The sequence below is a fragment of the Gadus morhua genome, chromosome 23 (genome assembly GCF_902167405.1).
Source record: "Gadus morhua chromosome 23, gadMor3.0, whole genome shotgun sequence".
Lineage (NCBI taxonomy): Eukaryota > Metazoa > Chordata > Actinopteri > Gadiformes > Gadidae > Gadus > Gadus morhua.
The window spans coordinates 16,045,556-16,069,137 of NC_044070.1; the positions used below are offsets into that span (position 1 = coordinate 16,045,556).

A 23,582-nucleotide genomic window follows, 5' to 3' on the forward strand; every position below is an offset into this window, starting at 1 on the left:
TCAAACAGACACGTACAATTTTTGGTTCAGAAGTTATACTAGACATTACAAGTCGCATGATATCCAAATACGAAGTTCCCACGGAGACAGCCCTCCCCGGGCCTCAAACCCCGGTCGCTGGAGTGTACAGCCAACAGCGCACACTGCTATGCCACCAAGACATCTGTTATGAGTTATTCGGAAATATTTCAAACGACTATTCACATTACATGGAAATAAGGGGTCTGGAACCAGAGGGGTAGCCAACAAGTCGACACTATCCTCCCAACACCTGCGTTGATCTATTCAGAGGTTATACTTGACTTTACAATTCACGTCCAGGAAGACGGAACACGCTCCTCTCCTCATACACGGGAGGAGGTGGACGGTGTCAACAACATCGAATTCCTGGGCATCCACATCTCCTCTGACCTAGTCTCGCAAAGCCAGACCAAATTACAGCAAGTAGAATGTACCTCTGATTTACCTCTGACCTGACCTGGTCTCTGAACACCTCACATCTGGTGAAGAAGGCCCAACAAAGACTTTTTTTTCCTCTCAAAAGGGCTGGACTCTCCTCTCGCCTGCTCGTGAACCTTTACAGGTCCACGACAGAGAGCATCCTCTGTCTCAGCGTGACGGTGTGGCGAAGGACAGAAAGGATCTGGCCAGGGTGGTGAAAACGTCTCAGAGAATAGTGGGGAGTCCACTTCAAAATCTGGACTCACTATACATCAGCCGCCTCTAGAAGAAGGCCGTATCACAATAGGCGTCGATTACGGGGGGACATGTCCCCCCCACTATTTGAAATACGAATTCTGTCCCCACCGCTTTTAAAATTGTGAAAACCAATTGCGACTGAAAAAATCCCCACATGCTCAACCGAAATCGTCGAGTCTAAAATCATGCGATAGGCGCGCACCTCTTTATTAAAGTATTTATCTATCTATCTATCACGAAGACATCATTTATTAGATAGGCCTACCTAAACCGTTGGAACACACAAGACCGGAACCCATAGCACCGCCGGTAAACAAACCCCGAGAAGCCCAATCCCTATGAGAGCTCCCCGCGCTACGGCCATCCGGAGGCGCACAGAGCTTTTGGCCCTGATATTATATATACAATTATGTTATATTATATACTATTATATATAGAGCTCCGAGAGTCGCAAACGGCAACAATCACTTTCTCCTCCATGCTGCAGTTCACCCCGGACTGCACCGCACTGAGTTTGACGGTTGAACGCTGATTGGCTGTTACGTTACACATGTCACTCAGTGGCCACGCTGTTGAACGCTGATTGGCTGTCATCACGTGAAATTCGTGTCAAAGTTGAAATATTTCAACTCGAGTGAATTTGTCGCGCCACAAATCCTCGTGAACGCGCTCGCCTGTGCACGGCGAAAGTGTGGCGCGACAAATCAAAACAAATCAAAAAAATTCGCCCGATACGCGTCTATACGTTCACTTTGTATGCGATCTTGTCACCCCGTCGCGTCACAAAATTGTCATTTTTATTCAGAAAATAGCCGGTCCTTGCGCTTCCTGTAAAAAGCATGTTTGTGAGTTTTTGTGACACTGGATAACGATATGGATACATCATCTAGCCTGCATGTGGAGGGCCACATAAGGTAAGAAATTGGTTTGCGTAAACTTTGCTGCTGGTTCTGTTTGCTCGTGATGACCGGGCCAAAGGTTACCCACGGTCCTAAACGATTGTGATCTGATTCTGGTTGGTGCTCCAGCTAGTATGCATTGTATATATAGATTGCAGCTAGTAGCAGTCTACACACGGTGCGATTGCTATGCCAATGTGGTTATAGTTGTTTTGTCTGATTGAGATATGTGACGACTTGGCCTGGTAGGCCTATCCAGACATAAATATGTTCTCGCATAACCTGTGTGATTATCCTGAACTGTAGGGGATTTTATTTGCGTATGATGTTGTAACGAGTGAAGTCTACATTGGTCCTACATTGGACGCAAGTGTTTACTGGTGGTCAGGATTTGGCAGATGCAATTCTCCTCTGTGCGCTTTTTTTTTTTTCAATGCAGCATAACATATGCTACCAGCAGTCCTTGCTCGTCTTCAAAAGTCTGATGCTCAGTACCTCGTTTCATTTCGTACCCCCTTTACAGTCTGGCGTTGTTTGTCTGGTAAACTTTGTTGATGTCAAGATAAGTGTTAAATTGCCAACACTGTTCTTTGTCCTGTGTGTATTAGTATTACATATCCCGATCCAATACCCTGGTGTTTCCAACGCCGTTTTGCAAAACAAGCCAAAACACAAACTGTGGTTTTCAACTTTTATTGTTCGAATAGGATTTTCAACACCTGACAATACACTGTAGAGCATATTGTAATGCAGCGTTGAATGGATGAATAGCTTACATAAGGGTACCCAGCACTTTTCAAACCACACTCAAGCTTATGGTTATATTGTCCCCACCACTTCTAAAAACAAACTGACGCCCTCACATCTGACCCCACCCACCGGGGCTACGGACTGTTTGTACCTCTGCCATTTAAGAAGAGGTACAGGGCCCCGTTTCCCGATAACGATGGATCTTCGCTCGTACGATCATTCTCCCGATGGATCTTGCGATCCATCGATAATTTCTTTGGAGCGTTTCCCGAAACTCCTCTTAACGTGAACGCGCATTCGCTGCACTCACGACGTCGTAGGATTGTAACTGTCTACTGACACGGTGCTTAAATGGGCTCTGTAGGAGGGGGAGACGCAGGAATGTCGCAGGAAAATTGTGTTAAAAAGGGTTAAAATATATCCCCATCAAGGACAACAGCAGAGTAGCCTACGAAAAAAATAGACTGCAATTATATGAATGCTAAAGACATTAAAACACAATTGATTAGGCTTAAACCGACATATATCAGTCCTAATCCTGAATGCACTGTGCGTTTCACGGCATTTTCCCCCCTGAAATAATTCCATATGACAAAAAATTAAAAATAGCTTGTGTGACAACTACATTTATTTTAATGGGCTGATTTCTGAAACATGCTTTGCGCAGCAAAGAGAGCCGACTTAATCTGATTCCGCATAAGGGTTTCCTTGATTGATAATTTGATTGGCTATAAAAGCCCCTCCGGAAATAGGGTAAGGTATGTATTGATGAGGAATACAACGAAGCCCACCGTCTGGCCCGGTGCATCGTTGAGCGCACGATCGGGAGGTGGAAGTTGCGCTTTAGATGCCTTCACAAGTCAGGCGGAGGGCTCCAGTTTTCGCCGGCCAAGTCATGCGCCGTGATATGTGTGACGGCTATGTTGCACAACATTGCAGCTAAGGCTGGGGTGGCATTGCTTGAACCGGAGGACGCTGAGGACGATGACGACGAGGAAGATCGGTGTGAGGACGGCCTCCCTCATAACTACGCGGCTGGTTTTCATGCGCGTCGAAGAGTGATTGAGACTTTTTTTTAACCCCCTCCACCCTCCCACATGTCACTAAACATTCCCGTCAACGTGACCAATCCCCACCATATCCCAGCCTTTTACCTGCTCCTTTGCTTGTTTTTTATAATTTATTTTATTTCTTTATTTTAAATTTTTTAAATTTTATTTTATTTTTTACATTATTTTATGCTACGTTTTATGAGTAGCCTATGTCAGTCTGCACAAATCCCCCCACTTTCTCTCACACATTTTGAGTGCCCTGCCTGCGCAAACATTTTCTGGACTGTCCCGTTTTATTTTGGCCATTTTAACATCTTTATTAATAAATTAATTAATAATCTTTATTAATTACCAAACTAAGAACATAAAGGCGCAATGCGTTTTAATAAAACGCATCCAATAGACGGAATGTCCGATGGTGTCGCCACTGAGGCTATAGCTGACGATTCTCTTAGAGTCCTACGAGTACCTACGAGCACCCCTGGAGTACTCGTTAGCTACGAGCGTTTTCAAGACGTTCGTTCCCCACGATGCTTTCGGGAAACGCGGTGAAAACTCTACGATGCCCTTTCGACGCACTTCACGATCCACTTAGGCTAACGACGCTTTCGGGAAACGGGGCCCAGATATCTAAATACCAAAACAAACAGACTGAAGAACAGCTTCTTCCCCAGAGCTGTGACTGAGATTACCCCCCCCCCCCCCCCACTACAAACTCATTACCTCCCCCAACCACACTGAGAACCCCCAACCACAAACGATGTGGTCTGTGCTATGTACCTTTTAATATGTCTCCCACTGCAAACATCCTGCTTTTGCACTTTGAACTGTATTTGTGTGTGTGTGTGTGTGTGTGTGTGTGTGTGTGTGTAGGTGAGAGGTGAGAGAGAGCGAGCGAGCGAGTGGACGTGGACAGATGGTGTGTGTGTGTGAATGAGGGAAAGTGAATATATGCATGTGCATAATATTTTCACACAGTTTTTCATTCTATATATTTTTTATATCTTGTTGTTTTAACTGTGTAATCTAAGCTGGAGCCGTCGGCAGAAATTTCGCTGTGTGCAAAACACAGAATGACTAAGGAATTCTTCAATCTTGAATCTTGAATGTGACATAGTTATTCTCCCAAAATTCTCCCATCAGTATGTTTGATTTTCAAAGGAGATGCCCCTCAGCAGGACTTGAACCCAGTGCCATCCACAGAGTGTTTGGGCTGGTTCAGGAAGGGATGGATGTACTATATGGGATAGGGATGGGCATTTGAAGAAATTTCCTTGATCGAGCATCGCTAGAGTTATCGATCAATTATCGATTAATCATTAACTTTTTTCTAGGCTATATTGAAATTCCCGTTGGTAGAAAATGCAACATGTTTTTATCAATGAAATCTTTATTCCAACAATAATGTATGGGGCAACATTAATACAATACAGTTAACTTGAAGACCTACAACTGTTTAACAGTTTAAAATAATAAATACAGGCATTATTATAGGCCTATGCGGCGCTCGTAAAGTCCGAACAATGCGCCTACAAGCGCTCTTAAAGGTTTGGAAACGATTCAACAAGACTAAATCTGTAGCCTATTCCAATTACAATAAGTAGCCAACTTATCGGACAACAATAATCAAACAAAGGCAGTAGGCTAAAAGTGGGCATTAAACGGTATAACTGTTTTGAAAAAACGGGGGAAAAAAGGCCGACATATAATGCCTATAGGCTGCAGCCGGCGCGCGGAAAAGGCTCGCAACAAAAAGATGAGCCACCCATTTACAAACAATTGCATGAACTAGTCTATCTAAAAGCAATACCTTATTGGAACATATATAAGGCTGAACTTGTTGCTAAAATATCACAGTTTTGGCTAAATGTAACGACTCCAAGAGGCACCAAGCCGAAAGAAAAGCGGAGCGAGAGACAACACATTAAGAAAAAAAAGAGCGACTCACATACGGTGGTGACTGTCCCTACTGTCCATAGCATAACTCCAGCCTACATATTTTTGTTTAGGAATATAAGCATGTTAACATGCTCGCGGGTCAGACGCGAACGCAGCCTTGTAACTGTCAGTCCAGCAGCAGAAAACACCAGCTCTGACGGGACCGAAGTTGCGGGGATGCAGAGGTATTGTCGCGCTAACTTTGACAGGAACCTTCTTCCATTCACTTTCCACCAGTCGACAGGGTGGTATTTCTCCCACATAGTGATATTCAATTAAATGCTTCAAGACTCACAGTATGCAACACAACGTCCTTTTGATCGATAACAATATAAATTGATCGACGCATTTCTTAACGATCGATTATCGAGCATCGATTAATTATGCCCATCCCTAATATGGGATCTTGACCCACATACACATTCACACATTCATTCTCACACACACACTGTGCAGGCACAGGGGGAAATGAAATTGTATATCATTTTTTTTATATCTGTCTATATAGTAACACATGCATATTGGGGATTTGCTAATGTAGAATTATTAAAAAATGTTACAGTAAAAACACTTGATATTCAGCTTTGTACAAAACAATTTGATTTGAATTTTCTATATAAACCTAATTAGCAATGCATACATATTGGGTACGACTCAATTATGTATTTCGACCAATTAAAATAAGAAAGAAAAAGTACAATCATTCCCGTTTTAAACAACTTTTCTGGACATTCTATAACAAAATTAAGTTGTGCAATCGTTTTTTAAGTGTCGATGGCGTTACCGCACTTCTCCGATGTGCAGAAGGTGTGAAGCCTTTTTAGTATTTTGATCAGCCCAGAAAACTTTCATAGTTGTTGTTGCAGCTGTGGAAAGGTGTGATAGTTCTCACCTTTAGGGCGACGAAGAACGGGCCCTAAACAAAGTGTGTCGCTCGAATCTCACTCATAGGTCTCTTACTCGTCAGCCCTGGGTCTTGGATCACTAACACTGTGTTGGTGCGCAGTTTTCAGTATATATACTGTTTGTATGTCGCCCTTTGTTATCAAGGCCCATTTATTCAACTTTACAAGTCATTTTGCTGGTGTTTTTTTCTACACAGAACTCACTGTGTGAATGTATGTATCAAGAAAGAAAACATTTATGTAAAAATAATTAAAAGAATCCTTCATTTTTTAACAAACAACACAAACGGAATAACACATTTTAGAGACATTTGTCAAACTTATCATAACTCATAAACTGTCATCTCGCAATGCTTTACCGATCAATAAAAACAGCAACCTCTCTCTCTCTCTCTCTCTCTCTCTCTCTCTCTCTCTCTCTCTCTCTCTCTCTCTCTCTCTCTCTCTCTCTCTCTCTCTCTCTCTCTCTCTCTCTCTCTCTCTCTCTCTCTCTCTCTCTCTCTCTCTCTCTCTCTCTCCTTATCCTTAGGGGAAGCTGGGAGTCGTCCCGCTGGTTGATAGCGTGCTGTCAGTGTGGGCTGGGGCCGGGATGGGTGGGTGACGGGATGGGGGGAGAGTCTCAGATGAGATATGTGACTGGCATGCTAACTCATAGGTTTATCTTCGAGAGGGAGGGGGAGTGATAGAGAGAGGGGGGCTCCCTATAGGTCTTTATTAAAGCACCCTATCACACTCACCTCCAAATATATACAGTACATATGATTGCAACACACGTACACACACACACAATCACGGATGCATATGATTGGATCCCCTCTACACCCCCGTTGTGAGCGGTGTTGTTTTAACGTAAGCCGGGCAGCAGGTCCATTACAGAGTTGATAGGACGGCCCCTGCCCTGGTGATCGACAACACATCTCCATCGTCAAAAGCACACAGGGTTTGGAACACGTGCACGACGCAATCTCCCTCCTGAGCACGTAATGTATGAAGAAACACACACACACACACACACACACACACCGAACCTAGGCATACTTTCCTTGGTTGCCTGTACTCTCTAAGAAAAACAGACCAGAATATTTAGGGGGCATGATAAAAACGGTTATTGTGGTTCCACTGAAATGATTACAAGCAAACCAAACTCCAAACAAAGTGGCCACATTCACATTCACATCACAAACCAAACCCACACAGATCAGGGCTGTGTGATTCTTATCCTGCTGTTTGCATCGCTGGCTCATTCGTCTCTCTCTGCTTATCTCTTATCATGTCATTTTGTGTTTGTTCAAGTAATAGTTGTGTTCATTTATATTTGAACAAGCTTCATCCGACATTATGGACATCAGAGTTTATTTCCTATTTTCGAAGGGAACAGTGCAGAGACGCAGCAAAGTCGGTTGAAGAAGATAGGAAACAACATGATACGTGTAGGCCACAGGTAGGAATCGAACCTGGAATTGAATCTGGGTCGCTACAAGGCGTGTTGCTCTCATGGTCAGCGCTCTAGCTGGTTGAGCCGTTGAGCCACCCCGTGTCCATCTTCAATGTACGGGGAGGGCGTTTGGTCTCACGTGGAGTGGCACACAGAATCTCCCTCGACCTAATAATAGCCCATCACATGTCCATGACATTACCTGCCCATCTATCCACGTGAGCTCTCACAGACAGATATGCATCACTCTGTAGCGACCACGCATGTGGCACATTGCGCTGATCGTACACACACACACACACACAGACCAAGAGGAACACTTGGTTCACAGGATATCAGGTCACATATTGTTTTGCAGTAGAAAAGGTTGCTGTGGTGAAAGGTGAACAGGGAAATGAGAGCACTTGAAACAGCTAATGCCGTGTTTCAGATCAGGGGTGCCCAATACCATGACCCAGCTGGGGAGTACCTTTGGACCCATCGAGTATTTTGTGAAGTATAATGGTTGAGCAAGAATTTGAGATTTAGTTTATCCCTCAAATCTTCCATAGGCTTCTTTCCATTGAAAAAAGATAAGAATTTATTAAAACACGAACGTAAGCAAGAGTACTCAGGTAATCATACGGTCGCATTACTATGTTCATAGATATCTTCCACTAGATTTTTATAATTATCTCATAGTCGTTTTTTATAAATATTTTTTTATAGGTCTTTTGTTGTTAGTTGAGTCTTTTAAAAATACCGTTTCATATTTTGTGATTGTTTTGGTGTGAACTAGTGTGAAAATAAATGAACATCACCAAACATTATTTACCAGCGGAAAATACTTAAGAATCTTTTTTATTTCTCTTTGTAGTTTTCTCTTTCTTATCCAATATATATTTCTTGCTAACTCTTGTCGTCCCTTTAACTTCTCCAGTTCTCCCCACAGAGCAAGGACAACAAACAAGTGGTGAAAGTATCTCAAACTGGATTAAGTGTCTTTTTTTGACCACATGAGGGCACCTTTAATGTACGTTTGTTTAGACTGGTTTCTTGTACTTATTACATAGAATGCAATTACATTATACCTTGTACACATCATTCATTCATACAATAACCGAGAAAACGATGGAAACACTTTATACAATTGGCCTTCCCATACATGAACTATAGCAAGAAAAGAACCATTACTTAATCACAAAATACAAATAACCGAATGAAACTATGAACAGCACAGAGCCAATGATCTAGATTCCTTAATCTTTTATGGTACGTTTTTTCAGGTCAGGCCTCTAAATATTGACACATGTAAGAAGTCGTTGCTAAACCAATGAAGCTGGCAGGGAGTGGGAAAAGCAAGCTCAATAACCATAAATTATTTCGACTGGGGCGGCCATAACATTTTACAGCGAGTTAACAAGAAACTCAGTGGCATCGGCATTCTTGCGCTCAAAATCTCTATACTTTATATACACACCGATTTATAGAGAAATGTTATGCGAAAAAAATAAAATAACCCTCAATATTTTTTGTCTTCTTTACTATTATGTACACAGTTGTTGTTTCGAGCCGAGTTGGGGGTGGCAGTGTGGCTGCGTAGAGCCCAAGGAAGAAAGGTCAGCGACGGCTCACCAGCGGGGGGGACGGGCTCCCTGAAGGAGCAAGGGATTGTGGGAAATGTTTGAACACCTCAGCGGCGGTGGCGCCCTGCGGGGGGGAAGGAATGGGGGTCTCCGGAGACACTGAAGCAGAGAGAGAGAGAGAGAGAGAGAGAGAGAGAGAGAGAGAGAGAGAGAGAGAGAGAGAGAGAGAGAGAGAGAGAGAGAGAGAGAGAGAGAGAGAGAGAGAGAGAGAGAGAGAGAGAGAGAGAGAGAGAGAGAAGACAGAAGACAGACAAATTAGCAATAAGAAAGACAGACAGACAGACAGACAGATAGCTACAAGAAAGAGAGTGGGGATTTTTGCACTTGTGCAATTGTTTGCTTTGGGTGTTTGGAGAAAATCCATTTCACGTAAAGCCCTAAACTTTGTGTGAATGTGTAAGAGTGTGAGAGTGAGTGAGTGATTAAGTGAGTGAGTGAGAGAGTGTGTATAAGAGAGTGTGTGTGTGTGTGTGTGTGTGTGGGAGTATATGTGTGTGTGTGCGTGTGTGCTCGAGTCGTGCATGTGTGCTCGTGCTTGTGAGTGTGTGTGCATGTGCAAAAAAAACATGCACACACACACACACCACACATTCCACATGAACGTCCGTGTTAAACGTTGTGCGCGGGTCGCGGTCCTCACCTATGTGCTGGATGTGTGCGACGGGCGTGGAGCTGATGACCAACGTGTGGCCCGTCACGGGGTCCTGGGCCAGCTGGGCTGGGGCCGGATGGTGCAGGTGGGCCTGCTCTGCCATCAGACCTGGACACACACACACACACACACACACACACACACACACACACACACACACACACACACACACACACACACACACACACACACACACACACACACACAGCACGGTCCACATGTGAGTGATCTGTAGGATCTCCTTTCTTTTCTCTAGTTTGTCATTTATAATGAGCAGCTGGTGGTTTCACTTCTTCGCTCCTTTTTTATTTTCGTTTTGTTTATGACTGCATACTGATTTGGATCACACAACTTCCTGTTTGGCCTCTCAAGGACCTTATTTCTCAAGGATTTCTCAGACTCTGTGTTTCTCCTTTTATCACCACAGTCCAACACCACGGCTTCCCCAAATGTAGCTTTACTGAAACCCAACCCTCGCTAACCTTTCCGTCCACAAAAAATCCCCAGAGAGAATACACAGGCTTGTGTCAGCGACTACCTTCCCCTGACCCCGACTCTCAGGCCCCGTCCACACGAAGCCGATTTCATGGCGAAACCGCAAAGGTCTTGTACGGTTCGGCCTTCCGTCCACACGAAGCCGGCGAATCCGCTGACCGAAACCGCAAACTTCTGAAACCACCCTCGGAGGTGGTTTCAAATCTACCCGGTTTCGTTTTGGATTCGTGTGTACGCCTGAAACCGACTGAAACCGCAAACCATGACGTCATCGCCCCCCCCCTTCGATCCTCTAGCCAATGACTGCTAAGCCCGCGGAGTCTCACCCTTTATGCGCATGCTCGCCTCTTTTCTTATTTATTTTCCTTCTGGATTTCTGTAGCAGAAGCAGCGCCCCTTATGGGCCTGGCTTGTGTACTACAGCGTTTCTACAGGTCTACCCGGTTTCGCTTGGCTTCGTCTTTACGGAGATACTTCGAAACCGGATAGATCGAAACCGTAACGGTTTCGCCCGTTTCGGCTTCGTGTGGACGGGGCCTCAGTGTCTCTTCAGAATCCCCCCTTCCCTAACGCCAACCCTTTTCAGGGGGGGGGGGGGGGGGGGGGGGGGGGGGGGGGGGGGGGGGGGGGGGCGCCACCTCACCCACCTCCCAGCAGCATCTCCAGCAGCAGGTTGTCGATCTTGGCCAGGCCGCACAGCTTGATGAACTGCAGCTGCTCGATCATCTGCCAGGTGATGCTCTGCAGGGTGGGCAGCAGCAGCAGCAGCTCCCCGAAGCGTCCCCGCGAGTCATACTGCCGGTCATTGATGTAGTCCTCCAGACTCATCTGGACCTGGGGGGTGCGGTGGAGGGTTGGGGGGGGGGGGGGGGGGGGGGGGTGGAGGGGATGGACGTACACGTTTAGAGTAGAGCACACATGCATGTAAAGATATGTGTGCATCTCATGCACGCTTTGCGTAGATGCATGTGCGGGGTACGCGCACTACGCACACACGAGCACGCACACGCGCACAAACACACACACATCTATGCACTGTGACAAACACGGACAGGCATGCATGCAGAAACACAAACACACACACACACACACACACACACACACACACACACTAGCACACACTGACACACACACACATAGACACACAGTACGATGGAAGCGATGGAAGTAGTTAGACATTCAAACACATGGCTGGATTTGGGTACATATTCATTGACTTTTATCAAAAAGTAACCAAGTTTTAACACAATCATCAGAAAATAGAAGGAGAAGCAGCCTCATCAGCAAGGCACAAGATAAATTGATGACTGCTTCACGCTCTTACTAATAACTCACTGATGCCTAATAAGTGTAAGAGGATAATGATTACCTGGAGACGCATGGCTTTGATTTTGGACGAATTCCTCAACGCTTTAGCATCTGGGAGAGGTGCATCGTGGGAGAAATAAGATAGATTACGTTTTTGATGAGCTATGGATATTACTTGGTCTAATGGATTTAACACCAACTCGGTCAAACTAGGAGAATTTTCTGTCTCTGGAAGGAAGGAAGCATAAATTCTGTCTATGATAGGTTATAGCAGATTAAACATTTAAATAGGCTACAAGGCTCTATACGCCCATTAATCAAATGGGTTGCATTTGGTTTGCTTTGGAACTACGGTCATTTTCTTAAATGTTACATTGTATATTTTATACTTTAAGTTGCTAGGCTAAAATGCTATGCAAACAACACAGGCCTACAGCTGAAGAAAGCAATTCATAAAATCAACATAACATCTTCCATCAGTGAAGGTGTGAATCATCATTCCCTTGTGATTCTAACCCACGTGCACACACAGGTCAGTCTTTTTATGCTTTTGACACAGCACACTTAAAAGAAAAGCCTGGTTCTACCAAGTTAATAATTGATTAACAATTCACCAATTCTCCAATTGTTCCCATCAACATCAAACATCAAACATCGTCATACGACACAGAATGAACTGAATGTCTAATGTGTATGTTAAGACGACTTTATCATGCTATGGTCTTATCGACTCCATGTCGCAAAACAGTATCCTTTGTGCTTATCGTACACAGCCCACGACGATTTACGTTTATCGTTACCTGGGTCGAAGAAGACGATGGCTTTGAGCGCGGCGTACTCGTTGTCATCGATCTGAATGTCCTGGAAGGGCTGAACCAACTCGTCCAGCACGCGGTGAGCCACCCGAGAGAGCTCTTGTTCCGGGCCGTTCCTCTGGATCACACTGCCGCTGCCTTGTGACACCCAGGAGACGGTGTGAGTGACTCAAGTGTGTGCTTAAGGATGTGTACTTACACACAGACACACACACACAAACACACACGTGGCTGTGTGTGTTTTTGTGTGTAAGGGATAGGCAACAGTGGTGTGAATGAGAGGGTGTGTAATGTAATGGAATATAAATATTGAAATATACCTACACTTATGTAATAGAATTGAGGAAATGCTCACCTAGAAGCAGGAAGTCCTTATAGGGCATTGACCTCTTGGCCAGCCCCAGTAAGAGGTGTTCACCTGCATGTGCCCGTAGCAGGCTCACCTGGAGACAAACACAATGAAAGCCCCTTTAATTGGGCTCGACACAAAGGACACAAACAAGGGACCGCATCCTCATCCGCAGTCTTATCATTTCCACCATTGACTCCGACTCTAGTAATGTTTCCCAGTGCGAAAAAAAGTAGCAGCATACTATAAAATCAGCCAAACAAGTGCCACTTATCTTGCTCTTTCACTTGACCTGCTATAAAGAAAGGCCGTCCTTATCTCCCTCGCCATCTCGTAAACAGGCGACAATGTGTCGTCTTTCCCGAGTCAATTATCAGCGTGATAATTGGGACTTTCTTGTGTACTGCAGTGATAACAGAGCCCATCCCTATCAGCCTTCAGAATCAGGATTGGCCACATATCTTCTAGGTTTAGCCTTCTTTTTAATCAAGTTGGCTAATCTTTTCAATTGAATCCTCTGGAATGACCCTCTGGGATTGAGATTGTAGTTTATTTCTATTTTAAACTATTTTTATTTATTTTACGTGTCGCTCTGTTGTTTCCCTTGTTAAACATACTATTAAGTTAAATTGATTATCAAGGCAAACTGGAAAAGTGTATTATCACGATAATCATGGGGAATTTTACACAATATCGATGAATATAACAATAAGCTCATGAATTCAAATATCATTCTAGTCGAACTGAGAGTCATTGCATAGAAGTGTATGGAAATGTTACTTTGTTTACTTTGTAGTTTTCCTTTGGCTCAAACGTTTCAAACCTCATATTTACCAATTTTAAGGGCATATCTCCTCTTCATACGTTTTTAATTTACTGTGCATCACAATAAGTCGATATATTCGTGACGATACAAACCACTCGAAGACGATAAACCATATCATCGAATCCTCACCCAGCCCTACTTTGTATCTCCGTTTCGCGCAAAGAAAAATCATGCTCTGAAAATACCATTAGCTCGACTGATCGTTGATCGGCTACTTTCTTGCTCACCTGGTCGTCAAGGGGGAGCTCCCCGAAGGCCGGGATGTACTTTGCCCATTCCACAAGCACCAGCAGCTGCTGCTTCATGGAGTCACACACATCTCCCACGGTTGCCGGCCTCTGCTCAGCGGCCTCTGATAGGCCGACAGGAGTGGTGATCTGGGGAGAGAGGGAGAGGGAGAGAGGTGTTTACGCAGGTTTCTTCTGTCCAGCTCAACTAAAACCTGATAGACACGCAAATGCTATACGAGCTGTCAGCCGTATGCACGTACACCCACAAACACACACACACACACACACACACACACACACACACACACACACACACACACACACACACACACACACACGCAGGTCTTTCTGATGATGCCTCACTCACGCAGACAGACATAAAGAATAACTACTTTATTAATTGCTGCTGCAGATAATATACTCTTAATATACGCCACGCCTGTCACACACACCCAATTGTAGACACACACGGACAGACGCATGTTGCCACTCAAGGGGGGTGTGAGGGGTCGGGGTTGTCCTTACCTGTTGGGACAGGGACTCTGCCTGGGCCAGGACCGTGATGGGGGGCAGGTCATGGGTGTCTGGTAGGCTTTTGCGGGAGCTGATTCGGTCCCTCTCATTCTGGACAGCTGCAATGAGACACAATAGAACCGTGTTCACTTATGTGTAAGACACATAGAGGGAGACAGCGAGAGGGAAAGGGGGTCATCTGTGGGGACAAGGCGACCGGGAAGCACTACGGGGCTTCGAGAGAGAGAGAGAGAGAGAGAGAGAGAGAGAGAGAGAGAGAGAGAGAGAGAGAGAGAGAGAGAGAGAGAGAGAGAGAGAGAGAGAGAGAGAGAGAGAGAGAGAGAGAGAGAGAGAGAGAGAGAGAGAGAGAGAGAGAGAGAGAGAGAGAGAGAGAGAGAGAGATGTTGCTGTTTTTATTGATTGGTAAAGCATTGAGAGATGACAGTTTATGAGTTATGATAAGTTTGACAAATGTCTCTAAAATGTGTTATTCCGTTTGTGTTGTTTATTAAAAAATGAAGGATTCTTTTAATTATTTTTACATAAATGTTTTCTTTCTTGACACATACATTCACACAGTGAGTTCTGTGTAGAAAAAAACACCCGCAAAATGACTTGTAAAGTTGAATAAATGGGCCTTGATAACAAAGGCGACATACAAACAGTATATATACTGAAAACTGCGCAGAGAGAGACGGTTCCCCTTGAAACAGAGGTGTTGAAAGCGACAGCAGAAATACTAAATCAAACTGAATAAGATTTGCAAAGCAGGATACTGAAAACCGCGCAGAGAGAGATGCTTCCCCTTGACACAGAGGTGTTGAAAGCGACAGCAGAAATACTAAATCAAACTGAATAAGATTTGCAAAGCAGGTTAAAGATTTAAATTGCATGTTTACTAACTCATACTTCTTATATTATTACATTCTTATTTATTCAATTAGTGGGAGCAGTTCAAGCAAGCTTTAACCATTGTCTTGACACACAATATACGATATAGACTACAAGATATAATGGACAACATACAATGTTCTGTGTAATTTTTACCCAACTATCCCATTGTGGAAAGAAACCAAGAGCTCAAGATGAACTCTGGTTCCGCTAACGCGCATGTATTCCTGCGTCTCTGATAAACTGCCTGAGAACAGCCAGGGAAGTCAAATGTTAACCAATCGCAAGCGAGAACAACATATCAGGATAGCACATGATTGGGTGTCATAAAAACTCCACTGCAAGGTTATACCTATCATAAACACACAAAGACACACACACAAACACACACATGAACCCACCCATCTTTATACACACATGCTGGAACGCACACAGTAATTATTAGCTATTTTATAGCTCCCCCCCCTTTCAGCCATCTTAAACCTGGCTTTCCATCATGCTGTTAGTGGATGGTTCACTTTGCTGGCTTGCAGATTTTGCAAGAAGGAATCGTCTTTGTTTCCAATAACAGAAAGTAGTGTGTGGAAGGGTTCATTTAGCTAAATTAAATGTAACTTTTTCTTGTACCTTCTTTCTTCATGCCGGCATTGAAGCACTTGTTGAGTCTGCAGTAGCGACACTGGTTTCTTTTGTCCTTGTCCACAATACACTGTCTGCTGAACCTGGGAATACACATAACACACACACACACACACACACACACACACACACACACACACACACACACACACACACACACACACACACACACACATTTAGCATAGCATAGCATAAAACATAACACAACATGGCATGAGGCCTAGGAAACCCTAGGCAGTCATTCTGTGGCGCACAGGTTGAAGGGAGTGTTGCCAGCAGCCATGCATTCTCGTCATTTAAATTTTCATCTGTCATCCTATGTAAGATCCTCCGCAACCATATACAGGGAACATTCGTCTAGGTGTTCTCCGCCTTTGTTTATCTGATAAAGACTCTGCTAAATGTAAATGGGAGACTCTCTGGAACTAGGATGTGTTGGGAAGTGCGGGAAGTCATTTGTTTCGGCGTGTTGAGATTTGCATTCAGCTTGTGTGTGCGTGTGTGTGTGCCCTGTGTGTGTGTGTGTGTGCGGGCATTTTTGCTTGCGTTTGTGCATTTGTGCGTGCTCGTGTGCGTACTCGGGTCTGTTTACCTGCACGTGTACACGTGGCTCTTGCGTATGGAGCGTCTGAAGAAGCCCTTGCAGCCGTCACAGCTGGATGCCCCGTAGTGCTTCCCGGTCGCCTTGTCCCCACAGATGGCACAGTTGGGGTTCAGACCGTCAGGCCCGGCCAGGCACGGTTCGGCTGGCATGCTTTCTGCAACACACATGAAGAAGAATAATCATTTTTTTTTAATTTAATTTAGCGTTAACTAAAGCGTAGTGTCGTTTAGCGGAGAAGTGTTGGACTGTAGTAACGTAACAAGGGAAGTCAGTTACTGGCCCATTCAGGAGCAGGCAGAGGGGTAGGTGTCTTGCCTACCAGGTGACTATGCCTACGTGAAGGTTGTGGACATGGTTGGGGCAAAAGCCATTCACTTTCGGTCGGTGGGTTGCTAGATATATTTATTATTTTGTTTGTTCATTTAATCAGCCTGTATTAAATGGATCTGAAAAAAAAAGGGTGGGCCCTCAATTACAACGATGCATAGATCACAGCAGCGAGAGAAATGCAAAAACTATTGCTTATAGACTCTTTTGCACATGTCAGGCACATGTACAAAACATAGCCTTATGTTAGTGAAATGTTTCCCTTATAGGTGCTTCTGTAACAACTGTGGCTGTTGATTTGATGAAGAGCGCAAGATAGATATTACAGTGATGGGATTGTGCTCTGACAATGCAGGTACACCAATGGGGTGTCATTGTTCTCCTGATTAAATGCCATCTTTGATTCCAATCATTTGCTCCTTAATCTCTCTCGACTTGGCCTGACTGGCCATCAATGAGTGTATCACTAACTCCAAGTGCGTCCACTACAAGGGTGGATTACCACCAAAATCATAATGTAGGCTGTAGGTTGAGGATGTGTAAGTACCTTAATACTAAGGGTAAACTGGGTTGTTATTTGACCCAGTCCCCTGGGTTAATCCATGTCAAAAGTTAAATCCCTTTATCAATCCTAATAAATCAGTTGAGGGTTGTATATGTGTTATCGTGGCCAGCCTAACAAAACAGTCGAAAGATCAACTTCAACAGTGCGGTAATAGTAACCTTAAATCGGGACGTGAACATATGTTTGACAAAAAATAGTATTGTATTACAAATTGTATTTATTAAACGGACATGATCCTCAGCTTCTCTGTAAATACATCAAGAGACTACAGAGCTGCAGCAGGCCCGCAATAGAAGCTTCAAGTTGCAACTGTAAAGTTTAATTCTAAAGAACATCTTTCTCTGTGAAAGGACAAAGACATGGCCAACTGGTCGCTTGAAATTTACCACAAACTTCACCCCTTTTAGAGAGTTACCAGATCCTGTTTAATTCAGGAACAAACTTGTTCTCATTTTTTGTTTTCTGCAGCTACATTGCTGCTAAATGTGTGTTGAACACTATGATACTTTCGTCAGATAGTTGTTCTCAGTTGTTCTTACGTACTCTGTATCTGTACAATGCATCTGTACCTGTTTCTATCAAATATATTATTAGAATCGGTATAAAGTCATTGCTTCATCTGTGATTCACCTGAGGCCTGGGTGTTTGCGCCTGCGTGTGAGTGGGATATCTTTGGAACAATTCTGTCCTGGTATCATTTCTGAGCTGCCGTAAATGCCCCTCCCTCCCCTCATCATCCACAGACAGTGCAAGGAAATAAATCAGTGAATGTTTGACTAGTTTTCTATCCCATTGTTAAAAGCACTGTGTTGCCGTTGCTACAGTAGATACCCCTTTACTGCTCCAGATCTGCAGGGATCCCCTCCCTGCCCAAATGACACACACCTGACTAGTTGAGGGTTGATCTATTGCTAATCGCCATGGAAACTGTAGCTTGACAAATCAACGCTACAGTCCAGAGTCATGTTTGGCCATAAAGGCAACGATCACTGTTTTCATGAAAAGAAAATGATGGCAGCATGCCAAAAAAGCACACAGAAACACATTATATTCTATTGGATCCTTTGAGGATCCTTTGCAGACCTTGTGAGAATTATAACGTTTTCTTTTTTTTGTTAATGATTGTTATTCTTCTATGCTGTTATCAGGAGCGGGTTATCATCTTTGAGTGTGTTATCATCCATGCGTGTGCGTTATCTGTCAGGGCTAATTGCTGTTGTTAATGCCTCTCCTGTGAGTAGAAGTATAATATATTGGTAGTGTAATCCGTTCAATGTTGCAAGATGCCCACACGATATGACTTATGCTTCATTATACTGCCAATACATCACCATGATACTTTTAGCACTACAGCACTTCATCGTAAATATTTGTATTCATAATGCAGAGTTATACATGCTTATACCTCTTCATGTTTCAATTATGTTGAAACTACTACATTGGATTGACTTGAATAGTCAATTGCAATTGTGTGTGTGTGTGTGTGTGTGTGTGTGTGTGTGTGTGTGTGTGTGTGTGTGTGTGTGTGTGTGTGTGTGTGTGTGTGTGTTTGCGCTCTCCTACTTACCGCCTCCACCATACAGGACCTCTGTGCTCTCGAAGCCCAGCGTGTTGAAAGATGGATCCAGGCCTTCACAGTAGTTGGCTACTTCCATTTCTAACAGAGATTTACTCGGAGTACCGGCAAAGTACTTCATTCCTTTACATACACTCTCTCTCGCTCTCTCGCTCGCTCTCTCCTGACACACACTCTCTCTCTCTCCTGATGAAACTCAGGATGTTTGTTTGGTCTTCTCTCCCTCTTTTCTACCTCCTAACCTCTGACCTTTTCCCGTCTTGGTTGATCTTGTCTCGGTTCTCCCTCTCCCTACCTGTGATCCTCTTCTCTCAGTAAGTGCTCCTCACGGACATGACAATGCACAGAGAGGGATCCCAGGTATACAGGGTGGACAACCTCTCCTTATTGGTCCATGGAGTGTGGGGGGGGGCGGAGCCAAGACGGGAGCCATCTCACCTCTCACCGGGATGGACAGATTAAGTTGAAGATATACCTTTTTTTATGCCACTCTTGAAATCAGATAATGTAGCATAACACACACTGAATGCAACCGAAGTGTGTGTGTGTGTGTTATTTTTTGAAGTTTGTGTATTTGCACGTGATTGTATGTGTGTCTGTGTGTTTTGTTTAAGTGTGTGTGTGTGTGTGTGTGTGTGTGTGTGTGTGTGTGTGTGTGTGTGTGTGTGTGTGTGTGTGTGTGTGTGTGTGTGTGTGTGTGTGTGTGTGTGTGTGTGTGTGTGAGTCGCAACGCCTAATCTAATCATAACTAGGTAATAGAACCCCTCCCCACCATTGTGGTGGAAGGATTTGGAAACTGCTGATACATCTTCTGCAAATACATTACATCAAAGCACATCAAGCCCTATAAATGGCTCGATTGATTCGTCACTCATCCTGAGAACGTACTGTTAACGCCCTTTCAGAGTTAAGCATTTTTTTTGAGAAAATTGGTGATTGGAATTTGCATTTTAGATCAGTTCAACCAGTTTCGATTCATTTAATTGTTCTTGAAATGTCATAGATTTTGGATCATTCAATACAAAGCCCTGTAATAATCAATTGTATTTGGTAATCTATTCAGTTGCACAAGGCCTTATGTCGCTTGTTACATTTTACAGCGGCCCTATAAAGACCAACAAACAGAATCTTGCTGCTGTGATTTCCATGATATTTGTTAAAAAAAAACTTACATATCATTCTTTGTGCTAATATATTTTCTCTAAAAGTGGGGGATGTCAGTTAACCTCATAAACTAGTACTTCTGAAGCCTCCATAACTTCTGTAACTATAACCGGGTATCAGGCATGTCCTCTGCCAGCAAAAAGAAAGTACTATCATAAATGAATGCACTCAACCCCGCCCTAAAAGAGTTCAAAGAGTTGTGTTCCCAAAATGAAATTTAAGATGGATTTGATCAATCAGATTTACTTAAACAACTGGGCTTGTATTGACAAGTGATGAACATAAGAAAATATTTGCAACGCATAAAGGCAACAGTTTGTATTCATGCCAACCGTAGTGAAGTGGTCAAGTACTTGACATTATTAACTAAGAGAGGGTGATGACTGGGATAGTTTGATCATTACTTACAGTTATGGGCTGAGAGAGACCTGTGTGTGTGTGTGTGTGTGTGTGTGTGTGTGTGTGTGTGTGTGTGTGTGTGTGTGTGTGTTGAAAGAAGCCTTCAAATTTCTAAAGAGAAAAGCAAGAAACATTGCAAAAAGGGGAAGTGAATATGTCTGTCTATCTGTCTGTCTGTCTGTGTGTGTGCATCCATGCTTGATGTGAGATAGTTAAGCAGAGAGAGAGAGAGAGAGAGAGAGATGTTGTGAGAGAGATGTTGTGAGAGAGAGAGAGAGAGAGAGAGAGAGAGAGAGAGAGAGAGAGAGAGAGAGAGAGAGAGAGAGAGAGAGAGAGAGAGAGAGAAGAAAAATAAATAGAACCACAGCAAGGATACACTTTTATGAAGACTTTACAATTTCATGTGGGGCAGAGCGAGAGAGAAGGAGGGAGAGTGACAAAGAGAGAGATAACAGAGAGGGATTACTTTAACCAATCACAGAGGTCAAGCACTCCGGCTCATCAGTTACACAGCGAAGGAGGAGCTCCGTTCAAATGTCTTCTTGACACATAGGAGCATGAGTGTCGTTAAGGAGGGTTAGCAAACACGACTGAAGCAATCCCTGTGGCTTTACAGGACAATACCTAACCAGACCAAGGTTTACTGCACCCAGGCAAAGGAGCGAACGGATCAAAGATATACGAGTTCAGTCTTTGCAGACATAATGTTGTTAACCAGGAAACTAGACTGAAACACGGATGGATAAAAAAAATTAAAAAGTCAAACAGATTTTCACTTTCATTATCTCATTATGCCCAGCCTATACATGTTTCTCCTCCTGGAGAATTGTTGCATTGAGAAACCTATTGTATATAGATTAGAAAGAGAGCTGCCTGGCTCCCGTAGATAATAGATGGACTCCTTCCATATTCGTTTTCCTTCAGCGTACTGTGACAGTGCCTAAACACCCATTATTTGCCAGGTCCACAGCTCTGCCCGGCAACCGAAGGCTCTCTGTGGGTCATAAAACCAGAGGCCTAACGTCTAGTTCCATGTGCATCCACCATGATATTGTCTACACTATTTAGATTAACGCCTTTAATAGTCACAGTGATCACCAGCAATCTCTCTCTCTCTCTCTCTCTCTCTCTCTCTCTCTCTCTCTCTCTCTCTCTCTCTCTCTCTCTCTCTCTCTCTCTCTCTCTCATCCCTCTAAAACACATTGTCAACTTACCTCGGGTATCACAAGTACATTGTCTCCCCCCCCACAACACACACACACAAACAAACAGCCCTTATTAGTCAAGCCTAAGCACACAGTGTAACTTTCATGTACCGCTGACGTGGATGCTTGGACCGGAACAAGGTCATGTCTTTTCCCATGCGTGGTTCAACGGTTGCTTTCACTTTTCACTATGGTTTCCTCATGCCTTGATCCATTTTCAAACCAGTGTATTGTATTTCCTCCAAAGGTGCTCGACAGCCTCCCCATGCTCTTATTTGGTATCCGACAGCCAGGCACTTATATGTTTTACAATGCAATAGATACTGTGAGCGTTGGCCAACAATGATTTATAATGGTCTGATAGAGTCTCACCTTGTGAAAACAAAAATGATATACCTCACAGTCAACGTTGTATCAACGACCATTTGAAAACCTTCCCAGGGTGGACCAAAGCCCAAACTTGAATGTGCCCCTTTTATTATTCAAAGTATTTGTACTGCTTTTCGCACTCTTTTGTCAGAGGCGCCATGTTTATTTAAAGTTGGCGTGTCGTAAAACACCATGGGCTTGAATACGTCTTCTTAAAAACGAATCTACTAAAACTACAGTCCTGCTCAGTTGTGTCGCTTCCGCACTGAACTCCAAAGTGTACCAGTGCGTGTCTTTGCTGCACTAGTACGCTGCTAACTGATTCATGGCTGGTTGTGCGGTCTATACAGCTAGCCAGAAGAAGAAAAAACTCACCAAACTAAGAAGCCCACTCTCCCCCCCCACAACAGGGTTTCCTGTCTCCCAATAGGACCGCAAGCACATTGAGTTTAGACATGAAGATCATATACACACACGCACACACATACTTACACACAAACACACAACAATGTTTCATGCCATTGCCCGCCAATAGGACCGCAAGCCCATTTAGTTTAGACACTGAGACCATGTACACACACACACACACACACTCCATAGTGTGTATGGTGGCCACAGCTCTATAGCACCGGCCACCGTAGTACAAAACCATGTGATTCTGCCAGGTTGCTGACCCAACAGGCTTGGCTAGCAGGTAAACACGGAGCACTCTGTACTAAACAAACCCAGACACACAATCCCCTCAAACAGTCATCAGAAAGTAAGTTCTACATCATAACTCAACACTGGCGTCACATTCTGCCCAGTTCAACTTTGGAGCAGTGGTGACGGTGTGTGTGTATGTGTGTGTGTGTGTGTGTGTGTGTGAGAGAGAGTGTGTTTTTGCTCACCTGTTGGTCTCCTCCTGCTGTTTCTGATGTGCATTTATCCCCAATGGTCTCTCTGGTAGTTCTGGAGAAAGCGTGAGTGTCAGAGACACACGAGTTTGGGTAGTGACCGGGTAAAGGGGTATAGCCTGTGGCGGGATTAGTAGCCCGGCCCTGAAGCCAAAGGGTTAGGGGGCTTGTAAGTCACAACGGACAGCGCGGTGGCGGTGGCTGTAGCCCTGTCATCTGATCGATTTACTAAACAAACGGTGGGAAGGGCGGGGAGGTTAAACAGTAACCCGGGGCCATAAAAAAGAAACACTCGCAAACCCAAAGGAAGAAAAATAAATCAACACAGGTGTGCGCTTACATATTTCGTGCATCTGCGTTGTGTTGATCTGTGTTTTGTTGTGTGTGTGTGTGTGTGTGTGTGTGTGTGTGTGTGTGTGGGTGTGTGTGTGTGTGTGGGTCTGCAGCGTCCAACAG

The 23,582-nt window shown here is 44.1% G+C and overlaps 1 protein-coding gene across 3 annotated transcripts; it reads right to left on the reverse strand.

The window, feature by feature from the left end:
• Window positions 1-8,502: 8,502 nt before the first annotated feature.
• On the reverse strand, window positions 8,503-23,359 carry hnf4g (hepatocyte nuclear factor 4, gamma). Of its 3 annotated transcripts, none has more exons than XM_030349659.1 (11): window positions 23,121-23,359; window positions 16,614-16,779; window positions 16,010-16,104; window positions 14,504-14,610; window positions 13,976-14,125; window positions 12,929-13,016; window positions 12,559-12,711; window positions 11,820-11,869; window positions 11,098-11,284; window positions 9,944-10,063; window positions 8,503-9,402 (listed from the first exon to the last, which is right to left on the reverse strand). In XM_030349659.1, the coding sequence occupies exons 1-11, from the start codon at window positions 23,152-23,154 to the stop codon at window positions 9,278-9,280; spliced, it is 1,275 nt and encodes a 424-aa protein (XP_030205519.1). In that variant the 5' UTR covers window positions 23,155-23,359; the 3' UTR covers window positions 8,503-9,277. The 3 variants fall into 3 exon arrangements, with proteins under 3 accessions (XP_030205519.1, XP_030205517.1, XP_030205516.1); XM_030349657.1 differs by lacking the exon at window positions 23,121-23,359 and adding an exon at window positions 19,085-19,719 and having other exon boundaries at window positions 9,944-10,051; XM_030349656.1 differs by lacking the exon at window positions 23,121-23,359 and adding an exon at window positions 19,085-19,713.
• Window positions 23,360-23,582: the final 223 nt, after the last annotated feature.